Below are 12,532 nucleotides of genomic sequence, written 5' to 3'. Positions count from 1 at the left end.
TGCTACATCCACAGCCATTTAATGGATAGAACTGCAGCGGAACCTTGTTCCTCAATTCAGTTTCCCGGATGGCGAGACTGACATCACGCTGCTCAGCCAATAGAAGCGGTCCGGCTAAGCTAAGCCTCAACTCTAGCCTGGTACGGAGCAGGTTAGTTCAAACGTATATGTTGCTGTAGTAACTGAGCGAGGCTCAAGTCTAGCCTCTTTTGTGGAACCGAATTTGAGCAAAATGAGCCAGGCTTGTCTTTAAAAGCCCGGCTTACTGAGTTAGCTCGCTTCGTGGAATACCCCCCTGGAGTACCATTGCCCTGCTGTTTTTCCTTATTTAGTAAACCTACCTCAAATCATGAAAGCCTTAATTGCAGCAGGGAAACATCAGGAGAAATTCTGTAACATTTCTAAAATAATAACAAAAAGCCCTGTACATGAATGTAAAAAGTATTCTTGGGAAAGAGCAAATGTTATATATTCTGTACTCATACAGACCTTTCCACCATCCGAGGCCCATTTCTTGACAAGAGGACCATTCTGGTAGCTGGAGAGAAGACATGCCACAGTAAACAATTTGATTGATACTTCCTGTGATGGAGAGTGGTATTACAGTGTCAAATAGTTTGTTTTCTTTAATTCGTCTAATCATCCTCTCCACATGTACCCTTAGACGTGCAATATGCTGGGTCTCTCTCACATCATCTTCCAGCATCTGTGTTCTCTTGTGCAGGAAAGCAGGCCTGTGTACTTTACAAGGAACCAGGTCATCAACAAGGAATCCCTTGTCTACCATAATGGCCATGTGAGGTGTCAGTAGAGATGTGATGCCTGACTGCCTGAAGATTTCCTTGTCACCGAGAGACCCCTGGTAAAGTGCTGATACAAATGTCACAGCTCCATGTGGTGCCATCCCCAACATACCTTTGAAAGTGCAGTGGGACTTGTATGTTGAAAATACTTCACTTTGCAGCAGTAAAGATGATGGAGTCTGGCAGCGAAGCTCTGTGCAGTCAATCACTACCTGTGTGTCTGGGTACCTTGAGAACTCCTTGGGCAGGTGAGCCTTTATGACTTCGGGTGGCATCCAGATACACATGGATCCCAGCAGGGTGTAAAGACCTGTAAAGGGTGTAAAGAAGTTGGCCCACGTAATGATGATCCGGCTCACAGTGGTGCGGTGAATAAAAAATCTGTGCCCAAGATCCCTCTGTTTTAGGCCAACCGACAAGTACATCAGAAAGAGGAACAGCTCTTCAATTGGTGTTAGCTTCTGGATTGGGCAAAAACAAAGAGAAAACATACACAAATTATATTTTTAAAAGATTAAAATAATATACACAGTCCGGTCACATTATAAACAGCCCTTGTAACCGTACTCTTTGTGGATGTTTTCAGTTAATTAGGTTATATAGGATCAGATCATATAGCACTTTGTAGTTATACAATAATCAGACTGTAATCTCAATGTGACCTCAATGTGACAGACTCCCCCACCAAGGGCACTACCCGTCCCGGGGTGCCAACAGGACCCAGTGCCCCGAACCCACATCGGGAGCGGGAACATTCCCTACTCCAGTTCTCAACACACCTCTACCATATTGTTCTTACTGATAAACATGTGTGTGTTAAGAGCTGGGTGAGGGAGAAAAAACATGAACTGTCAACATGGATAGCAAGGGTGAAATACCTGATTTAAGAAAATGCAAATATTTGTTACTACCAAAATAACGACATGAACTGAATTTTAGCCAGTCTTTTCAACATCCAAATAGTGCATTGAATACACCAGGGATATATTTTAGGATTCAAGCAACTGCTGCACGTTCGCCTGCTAAACTTAAAGTACATTAACTGCCTGTAAATAAAACGTATTTTGTATTCTACTTAGTGCACTACACAATGAGTGGGGAGCTATTTGGGTCATGATCTAATCAAACACAGCTACACGGTTACGCGGTTATGTCTTGTGATTATCCGTCTCACCTGTGGCTCGTCTCGTCATCACTTGGGGTTTATGGGGTCTGTCTATTTAATGTACGTTCGCGCAGTGTCCTGTGCTCGTCGTTGTCTGAGTCATACGTTTTCTGTGAGTAGCTGTGTGTTCAGTCATCCAATACAACATTATGCTACAGTCAATATAAACAAAGACAAAGTAAAATTAGCAGTGTGGCATCTTGGTAGTCTAACCTTGCTACAACCTTTTGCAGTATGGCTAAAGCCCACCAACTCCATGCCACCCAACATGCTAACAAACTCTTTTCAAACTAGAAATCACAGCCACATTAGAATTATTGACATTAATTCTACACTGACATTAGAATGGAAACATTATTTGACAAGATTCGATTAACCCACACAGTTTCCCTTATTGATGTTTCCGTAGTTTGAATTACTTGCCAATATAATGTTAACATTATTTATAGTGATCCTAGCAGACCTAGCAGTGGAGTGAGCAGGCAAAGTCATTTCACTAGCCTTACTGCAAAGCTCCTCTGACTACATAGTCACTTAACAAAACATTTAGGCTGCATACCGTAATATACTTCCTCAGGTGGGACGGTGAATTTTGGTATGCAGTGATATAGTTTGTTTTTGGCAAACAAAGCATGCATTTAAAACGATAGGAATGATTCATCCGTTCAGAAAACTGGAACATTTTGTCGAGATACGGCCATGGGTGCAAAAGAGCATGCCAGGGTTGCCAGCTCTCACGCATTGAGCGTGAGACACACGCATTTGACCGTTTTCACACGCTCTCACGCCACAGTTCCGATATCTCACGCCAATAAAAAAATCTAGTTTATTTACCTCTGATCTATATCTATCAACCACCGGCGATCGCGATATAATACTTAATTTGTGTCCATTTTTCACCGCCCCGGTAACGTTCGCCACCCCCCGATCAACAATTTACACTCGCCACCAAGTCCAGGTTCAAATCTCCCTCCAAGCGATCTTGAAAAGTTGGCAACCCTGGCATGCTCCATCACCGCCGTCTCCGCTCATGTTGCTGTTATTTAGGAAAAGAACGACTAGCGACACCGAACTTGATTTTACACCTCACAGACACATCCTTGATTGCTGATAGGCTGTCACCTGTGAAAATACTATCGGGGGAGGGGAGGAGAGTTGTGTGTGGAAGTAACGAGTAACGAGAGCTGGACAGAAATGTAGTGGAGTGATAAGTACTGTATTTGTTATTCAACTGTAGTGAAGTGAAAGTCATAAGTATTTTTTTAAAAAATCAACTTAAGTAAAGTACAAATACTCAAGAACTGTACTTAAGTACAGTACTTAAGTAAATGTACTTCGTTACTGCCCACCTCTGGTCACGACAGTGCTGGCAATGCTCACCCAAACAATAGCTGCTATTTACCGTAGAACAGGACAAAATCTGGTTAATAAAGTATACAGAGAAAGAGACAGATTACAGTCTTTTTTTTTTGTTAATGGCCCACCTCCACCCCCCAATCTTTGGAGGACAACTTTGTTCTTATGTACAGTTCAAATGACAATTATAACAATTCTGTATAATATAGTGATAACAATATGCAAAGTGATAATTATTGGGGTTAGGTGGACCAAGAAAAGAGGGGGAGAGAAAGAATAAAAAGGGAAAAGACAGAAGTGCAGGAGGAAAAACAACCAGCTCAAATGACTACTGCAAAGAAGAGCAGAAAGTGTACCCAAGACATATAGCACACATGACTGTGATGTATGTGTATGTGTGAGTGTGTGTTTATGTGCAACCTAAAAGTGCAACATAGTATAAATGTACGGAATATGCTTACCAGCAAGGGTAAGAAAGCCGCGACAACATTCCCCCAGAGGCCAGAGGCAGGCAGAGAAAGACCCGGGAATCCCACCCACCCACGGCCCCTCCAGGAGCAGTGGAGTCCCAGGGCCGCACATCCCAGTGACCCTCGCATGCCCGCCCCCGCAGGCGGGAGAGGGAGACCCCGGAAAGCGGGGTCACGCAGGGTCACCTGCGGAAGAGAAACAGGTTAGCAGACTCTTCTAAAAGCAAGGCAAGCTACAAGACTGGGAGAATGCCGCCAAAAAGAGTTCCACCAGCAATGAGTCAACCACAGCAAAGAGAAGATGACCCGCTTCTAATCTCTAGCACCGAAGCTGCGTCTGGCGACCCACCCGCAGATGTAGAACAGCTGTGTGCAATGCTCCAGAGCTTTATGACAGAGCAAAAAGGAAGGGATGACTATTTCCAAAAAGAAGTAGCAAAACAGGAGCAAAGATGGTGCTCAATGCAGCACCAGTTCGGTTTACTGCAGGAAGAAGTCCACAAGGACCGGGCTGCAGGGAGACGCGAACAAGACTAGAGTGAAGAAACAACGGACTTCGCTCATTCTCGGATTATACGACGCACTCAAGCAGAGAGTGCAGACCAAGCAAATGAAAGTGAAACACGGCAATCTACATCGCAAGTTTCATCACACACAGTGTGGCCAACACCAAGACTGCCAACGCTAAAAGAGTCAGATGACATCGAACACTTCCTCACAATGTTCGAACGCATAGCGCAAACGGCAAACTGGCCAAGTGGAAGTTGGGCGCTACATCTGGCCCCGCTCCTGGAAGGAAAAGCCAGGGCGGCTTACGTAGCTATGGATGGTACGGACATCGGCGACTACCACAAAGTAAAAGACGTTATCCTGCGAAAATACAAAATAAACAAAGACACTTACCGCCAGAGGTTCCGGATGAACGACATACTCGAGGCAGAGACACCACGGGAGCTCTACACTAGGCTGAAAGGTCTCTACGAGAAGTGGATGACGCCACAGGAGAAGACTAAGGAAGAGATTGGCGACGTGATCATGCTGGAACAGTACCTGCGCATGGTCAAGCCAGAGCTCAGGAGGTGGATTATTGAGCGTAGTCCCGGGTCAACTCTCCAAGCGGTAGAGATGTCAGAGGCATTCGTGGCAGCGAGATAGACAGAAGGCAACTTCCGCTTTGACGAAGTCAACAAACCGCGTCAGCACAACGAGTTTGGTATGTTTGCTGGGGGACGGGGTAGTATTCCGATGCCACAATATAGCAGACCACCTACACACGGGCGCTCGAGTGCGATTAATGTGAGAGCAGCTAGCGATAGACGCCCCGCAGATAAAACACTACGGTGCTTTAACTGTAACCAAACCAGCCACAAAATTAGTGCTTGTCCTAATTTATCGAGTAGCTCCAGTCGTTTGTCGTACAGCCTGTGGTGGAAATTTGGTGACCTCCTGGTGCGTGTATACACAGGCGACGCCAGACGCAGTTCATAGGGAACTGTCAGGATCAGGGGATCTAACTCGACAAGAGTCGAGAGGTTTGGCGGTCGAACTCCACGGGGGTGGGGGGGGGGGGTTATACAGGTGGCACCATCGGTGGTTACCGGACAGGGTAACTGAGTGATTGGGAGTTTCACCCTCGACTGGGAGTCGAGCACCAGGTGGCCACACGCAACTGTGGGTTGACGAGCACACAGTTTGCATAAAACCAGTGAGAGTGAAGGTCGCGCTCTGTGTGAGTGTTTGTGGTATGAGAGAGCGTGGGTGAGTAGTTGTCTCTCCTCTCTCTTGTCACAAGTTCAAAGGGCGGTGAAAGAGGCGTTACCCAAGGTCCACAGCACAACCTGGAACATGGATTCACGCCAGCCATTGCAAGAAGGTTCTTGAACCTGAGCAGACGAAGAGCAGTCCTGAAGCATCCCAGCTTCTGTAGAGTGAAAGGAGGGTGTTCAGGCGCCTCAGCTGAGTGGGTGGAAGTGCAGAAAGGGCGTGACCCGCACTCCAAGCACAACAGCTGTCAAGAATGGTCAACGATCACCCACCATGAACCCTGTGCTCTTGCTCATCCAGGGATGGAGCACAATGGCGATTGTTGTTGAAGGTTTTCTGTGGGCCTTGTATGCTGTCACTTCTGAGGAGTTGTGTCTTGCAGGCTGCAGACACGGCGCCAACACCTGAGGACCTCACGATGTGGACGGATGTCAAGGCCACAAATCTACCACCTGATGTTGATTCTGTTTGTAATCAGGTGTAGTTTGTTTGACCATCCATGTACTTTCTGTAAGTGACACTACGATCGAAAGCCTGTATTGGAGTGGTCTGTAGTCGATGTGATTTGTCCATAAAGGACAAAAAGGACGGAAATGTGGTGGAAATTTGGTGATTTCCATTTATGTCAGGCTTTCTTAGTATACATTAAACACATTAGATATAGGTATTAGATCTTTTTACATATACGTGTGTTAATCATGGCACTGAAGCCATTCTCGTGACTTCAGTAGGGCTCAGATGTGTGTGCGTGTGTTCTCTGGCCTCGGCTGAGGCCTAATCTGATGTTCCTCTGGTGTTCCTAAACTGACCTCGCTGGAGACGGCTAATCTCTACTTGGAAGGGACTACGGCGACACTCAGTCTGTCATGACATCACGAGGATGCTGAGCTTGGAGGGGACATGCGTAATATGCATCTGTCAAATCAGTGTTAATTATTTCATGTATTGTCCAATCACATTTGGTTGATCACCTCGTGTTCACCTCGTGGACACCGTGTGTATTGATGATTAAACGTATAAAAGATGAGAGTTTGGAATGGGGAATTAGCTCTCTCTGTGACAGACACCTGGCGTGTTTGTAACGGAGATCTCAGGGGTTAATCCATGCTTTGTTGAAATAAATCATTGTACTTTATTATCTAACCCAACTGCTTCTGACTTTTATTGTGCTCACCATTTAAGGGTTTCAGAATTTCTATCACAAGCCCAAGGAGAGTTTAGCTTTAAAACTGTTGATGATACTAAAGACAGCACAATTACTGTAAAAATAGGCAGTAGAAAGTTCAAAGCGCTCATTGATACGGGAGCTAGTCAGACGCTGGTATCGGCTAAATGTTTTCCCAACAATGAAGTAGTACACACCGGGAAATTACGGGTAAAGTGCATACACGGGGACGAGCAGGTATATCCCACAGCAGAAGTAAGCATAGAGGTACAGGGGCAGGCTTATCTGTTAAACCTGGGTATAATTCAGCAATCTCCCTACTCCGTGATTTTAGGCAGAGATGTACCCGTTTTAATAGACCTCTTAGCAGATAGGCAGAAAACAGCTGATGTAATGGTTGTAACCAGGCTGCAGGCTAAGCAGGAGAGTGTAGCAGGGGAAAATCAGACCCTCTTGAGGGAGTTACCCTATAATGAGACTCCTAAAATTTAAAAAGTCCACACGACAAAAAAGGCAAGATAAAATCAGAGGCACTGCTATAGAGGAACAAGTAGAATGTCCTGATATAGAGGTAGACGCATTGCCTGGTAGCGTGGCGCAGTTACAACGTCAGGACAAGTCACTTGAGCCACTATTCCTAAAGGCAGAGGAACAGAGATCCAGTTCACAATAATTAGGGACATTCTTTTCCGAGTAAAAGGTGAAATAGAACAACTTGTGGTACCTGTAGGTTTGAGGCAGGAAGTACTTAAATTAGGGCATTCTGACCCATGGGCAGGTCACCTCGGACACGCTAAAACTCAGAGCAGAATAGCGAACCGATTCTACTGGCCACGTCAGCAGTTAGACATAATAGAATTCTGCAAAGCATGTCCAGAGTGCCAGCTAACCGCACCAAAAAGAAAATCAGACAGACAGAGTACCCATGATAAGCTTACCGGTTATTGACGTCCCGTTTTCACGGATCGCCATGGACGTAGTAGGTCCCCTATCCAAGAGTCAGAGCGGCAAACGCTATATTTTAGTAATTGCTGACTATGCAACGCGCTATCCAGCAGCATTTGCACTAAGTAAAGTGAAAACACGCCAGCTGGTTAATGCCCTTCTACAGTTAATATCCAGAGTAGGCATACCACGTGAAATACTCACAGATCAGGGAACAAACTTTATGTCCAAGCAGCTTAAAGACGTCTTTGCGTTAATGGGTATAAAAGGCATCAGGACGACCCCCTTTCACCCAAAAACTGACGGCTTGGTTGAGCGCTTCAATAAGACCCTGAAGTGCATGCTTTGCAAGTTTGTGTCAGAGACTGGCTCTGACTGGGACAAGTGGCTCCCATACGTGAGCCTTTATTCCAAAGAATAAAGAATAAAAGATGATAAAGCTAGGGGTGATTAAGCCATCCAGCTCTGGCCCATCACCAAGTCTCTAAAAGACACGTGATTGATTATAATGTTGTACTTACCTGTTCCGGGATACTCAGGGGACTGGCGGCCCATCCAGCTCCTCCTCTTATAGTGGCCGAAGGGCCCTCGGCCTACTGAAGGAGGGGAGGGGGTTACAGTTCCTGGAATACCTGAGGACGGAGTTGTATGCAACAAATGGACATATTAATTATTATTCTTGTCATAGTAGTGCACTAAATGTAAAATGTTATGTATATATTGTGTTACTGCAGTAATGTATGTATGTCATGTTTGTGTTTGTAGGTAACCCCTGCTAGTAGTAGTGGTGTGTCCCAGCTTAATTAAGGGGAGGGGCTACTAGTATAAGAGGCCTTCCTCTCAGAGGCTAAGGAGGTTGAGGTTGGTTGGTTAATGTTGGTTGTTTGATATTGGATGTTATTGTGTTGAGCCCAAGAAACGTAGGGGCTAGACTGGCTGCTGATTGCCAGCGCTTACTGGAGGTACTGCTTATAAGCCTTTGCGGGCTTGAGTACTTTTTATATGTTTGTTCTCCTTTTATACAGTTTTTCTTTTCGTTTACTAGTATTGGTGATTTACTCCTTTGCTGGAAAACACAATTAAAACACCTGGATTGGGAACACCAATGTCTGTATTCACCTCACTCTCTGTAGTGAACCCACCTCCATATTCACCCACTCGTAGTACCACGCTCACAGTATGGTTACTAGGGGTGTTCATAATGTGACCGGACTGTGTATATTATTTTAATCTTTTGTCTTTGTTTTTGCCCAATCCAGAAGCTAACACCAATTGATGAGCTGATGAGGCCTGATTTCCTGCACAAGAGAACACAGATGCTGGAAGATGATGTGAGAGAGACCCAGCATATTGCACGTCTAAGGGTACATGTGGAGAGGATGATTAGACGAATTAAAGAAAACAAACTATTTGACACTGTAATACCACTCTCCATCACAGGAAGTATCAATCAAATTGTTTACTGTGGCATGTCTTCTCTCCAACTACCAGAATGGTCCTCTTGTCAAGAAATGGGCCTCGGATGGTGGAAAGGGCTGTATGAGTACAGAATATATAACATTTGCTCTTTCCCAAGAATACTTTTTACATTCATGTACAGGGCTTTTTGTTATTATTTTAGAAATGTTACTGAATTTCCCCTGATGTTTCCCTGCTGCAATTAAGGCTTTCATGATTTGAAGTAGGTTTACTAAATAAGGAAAAACAGCAGGGCAATGGTACTCCAGGACCAATGTTGGAAACCTGTGATAAATATTTAAGGGTGCATATGCATGTTATCCATGTGTTTACTTTTCATGTACACTTCCTGCAGTTTGAACTATGACCACTTACTTTTTGTAAATAGTTACTTCACATCTAATGGGCTTCACTTTTAATGTTTAATATTTAATATAAATGTTTCACTTGTTTGTACTTAAGCTTGACGAAATGTAAAACAATGACAAAGTGAAGGAAAATAATTTTATTTTGAAACAAAGTGCTTGTGATTTGTCTATTGAGTTGTTTTTTAAAATATCAGAACTGTGCCAATGACATTCAAATGTTTTTCTATTCTACAGATCCTTATCAGGGTTATAAGAACATTTTAAACAAATACAACAATATATACAAACATACAAACTGAGTTTATAGACATCTGGGCATGTATATGTGAAAAAAGAAATGGTCCACCTTTTGTTTAATGGTGTTAATTACCTGTGCATCTTTCAATATGCGCTGCACCAACATGTCCTCCTCAGCAAAAACAACAAAGTCACACCAGTCCATTCCTGTGATGAGCATCTGCCCCTGGATCTGTCAGTAGTAGTTATGATGACGCTTCAGCTGCAGTGTGCCGTGCTTTGCTTCTAGGTAAGAGCAGTCAACATAACTTACAGAGCAGAGGATCCTAATGATCAGAGATATATCTACAGAGATCACTATTTATTTATACTCATACTGCTAATGTGCATGGTTGAATAACTCAATCTATACTGTGGTATTTTATATTCATTTGTATGTTACTGTAATGATGCATACTAAAGTTTGTTTATGCAAAACAGTACTTCCGTTATGGTGAGTAGGTATAATTATTGGCCACTTTAGTTGGCACAATTCTTGTCAGGCCAGCTTTGTAGTTCAACAACTAAAGATCATTCAATTTCTCTGCATAGATTGATTGTCTTCACTCCACTCATCTATGGCCCAGACCACCCCTGAGCAGATATTATATGGGTGGTGGATCACTGTCAGCAGTGCAGTGGTATATGTGCTTTTTATTTTTAAAATCAATTACATTTTGCAGTCTTAATATCCGAGATGATGTCTTTGTAATTTAAAATAATTAGTATATGACTGTATTCTGTGTTTATTGACATTTTTCATAGCACCCTACATTTTTACACAAATGTACAAAGTTTAGAATATTATTACTTACCAAAGTTCTTGGCTTGTGTCATTGCTGCTCACTCTCTGTGCAGCTCAGGACAGGAGGAACAGCAGGAACTCTTAGTTGTGAATAATGTGCAGTTTGATAAAGCAATGCCACCACATGATTGCACAAAGTTGTCCCAGCAACACATGAGCAGGTCTCGAATCATCTAATGAAATCTGCAAAAATACAAAATGTAGCAAATACAATGAGAAACAGTATCAAGTGCAATTTAATTAAAAAAACTGTTTACAAAATAAAATCAGCCAGGAAAGGCTATATAATTAGAATACACTGTCACTAATAGTCTACAGTGTTGCCTAATGTGGCTCTCATTTGACATCAACAATTTACCAGCTTCAATAGTATTTACAATAAAGTAAATCAGGAAACATCTGAACAAATACAGTTTCTGGGGGTTTTGCCTTTAACATTCACTTTTCCTGACATTAAGTCATACTCACATTGCCAGGTAACATTACTCAAAACATTACTCACACATTTTCACCAACAAAATGTTTTAATCCCCATAAACATAAATCTAAAAACAACATTCATAGCATCTATCTTCTAAAGCACTGTCACCCTACACTCGAGCTGTGTGGCTTCTCCGACTTCTTCATCGACCTAAAACAGGTCGCCCTCACACACATCTCTCCTGTCACCTGATCTTTGTTCAACACTAAAATGCAAATAAAAGAACAGACTTAATCACAGTATGTGTTTAATAGTGAAGTGAGATAACTCAGTCCTGAGACAGGTTAAACAGCAGTCTCCGGCGCGGATTCCGTGTTTGTAAACAAAGCACAATATTCGTTGTTTTGTAAACAAACACGCGTCGGCGAACACCGTCGAGTTGCGCTTTGTTTACAAACACAGATTCCGCTGTTTAACCCAGTCATGGCCGGGCTAAACACAGGGATCCGCCGGGTTTGTGTTGATCTTGAGTTTAAGCTCTTACGAAGTTTAGTGTTCAGACACGACCAGCTAGCTAACACACACACACACACACACACACACACACACACACACGCGCGCGCGCGCGCGCGCACGCACGCACGCACGCACGCACACACACACACACACACACACACACACAATGCTAACGCTAACTGATTTACGTTTAGCTGTGTGCTAGCGCTAACACGGAACACTCACCTTCGTAGTTGTCAATATAACTAGATATGTACATCTTGAAATCTTTCTCTTTCTCGCTCGAAGAAGCCGCGGCATGTGTGTCTTGACGATCCGATGAACATCGTTGACCGTCACCCGAGGGAGGTCCTGCAAACAGCGCGTGTAAAACGTCATTGTTGACGTGTCTCTGTAGTCGAGCCGGAAATGATACTGCCGGTATATGGGCATGCGGAAGCGTCACGTGCACAGAGCGAATTTTGACCCGTAAGTACTTGTTAATTTTAGTTGTTAATTTAAATATTCAAATCAAACAAAGTTAATGCTGTTTCCTTTTGGGGATCAGTCGGGAAATAAAAGCCCCACATTAATCTTAGAGCTGTCTGGTTTGTGTGATTCCCTCCTTCTACACCTGGCCACATATACATATTATCATAACATGTATGTAAATTATCGAATGAATATCAAGTTCATTTCGGCATCATGGACAGTTAAATGACTTCATGAATTCAGTTAAATGATTTCGTTCATGTATATCAATATCAACATTGCACTGAATCCTATCGCATTATCAACGTGCCGAATTTGGAATGTTCCAGAAATCACAACAATTATTAATTTTATATGCTTTACAAGGCAATAAAATGAGTTCATTGCTGTTGTGGTTAACTCATTTTGCTCGTAATCTGCCAGTTAAAATCCAAACAGTTTTTGTTAGCCTCGGATTTGGCACGAAATTATCACTTTAATTCTGATGCTAAATTAACGAGCTAATCAAACACGTTGAGATGAGTTTTAGACATAAAATCAGTCAAGCAG

General features: G+C 43.3%; 1 protein-coding gene across 4 annotated transcripts; it reads right to left on the bottom strand.

Moving 5' to 3' along the window:
- Window positions 1–7: 7 nt before the first annotated feature.
- LOC143519520 (uncharacterized) lies at window positions 8–11,908 on the bottom strand. Of its 4 annotated transcripts, XM_077013067.1 has the most exons (7): window positions 11,738–11,908; window positions 10,586–10,758; window positions 9,865–10,013; window positions 8,190–8,300; window positions 3,786–3,980; window positions 659–1,264; window positions 8–538 (listed from the first exon to the last, which is right to left on the bottom strand). In XM_077013067.1, the coding sequence occupies exons 5-7, from the start codon at window positions 3,921–3,923 to the stop codon at window positions 359–361; spliced, it is 924 nt and encodes a 307-aa protein (XP_076869182.1). In that variant the 5' UTR covers window positions 3,924–3,980; window positions 8,190–8,300; window positions 9,865–10,013; window positions 10,586–10,758; window positions 11,738–11,908; the 3' UTR covers window positions 8–358. The 4 variants fall into 4 exon arrangements, 3 of the variants coding, with proteins under 3 accessions (XP_076869182.1, XP_076869180.1, XP_076869181.1); XM_077013065.1 differs by having other exon boundaries at window positions 8–1,264; XR_013132459.1 differs by lacking the exon at window positions 3,786–3,980 and having other exon boundaries at window positions 8–1,264.
- Between the last annotated feature and the right edge of the window lie 624 nt (window positions 11,909–12,532).

The sequence above is a fragment of the Brachyhypopomus gauderio genome, chromosome 7 (genome assembly GCF_052324685.1).
Source record: "Brachyhypopomus gauderio isolate BG-103 chromosome 7, BGAUD_0.2, whole genome shotgun sequence".
Classification (NCBI taxonomy): domain Eukaryota; kingdom Metazoa; phylum Chordata; class Actinopteri; order Gymnotiformes; family Hypopomidae; genus Brachyhypopomus; species Brachyhypopomus gauderio.
The sequence above is the reverse complement of the archived record's forward strand: the minus strand, read 5'-3'. Positions and strand labels throughout refer to the sequence as shown.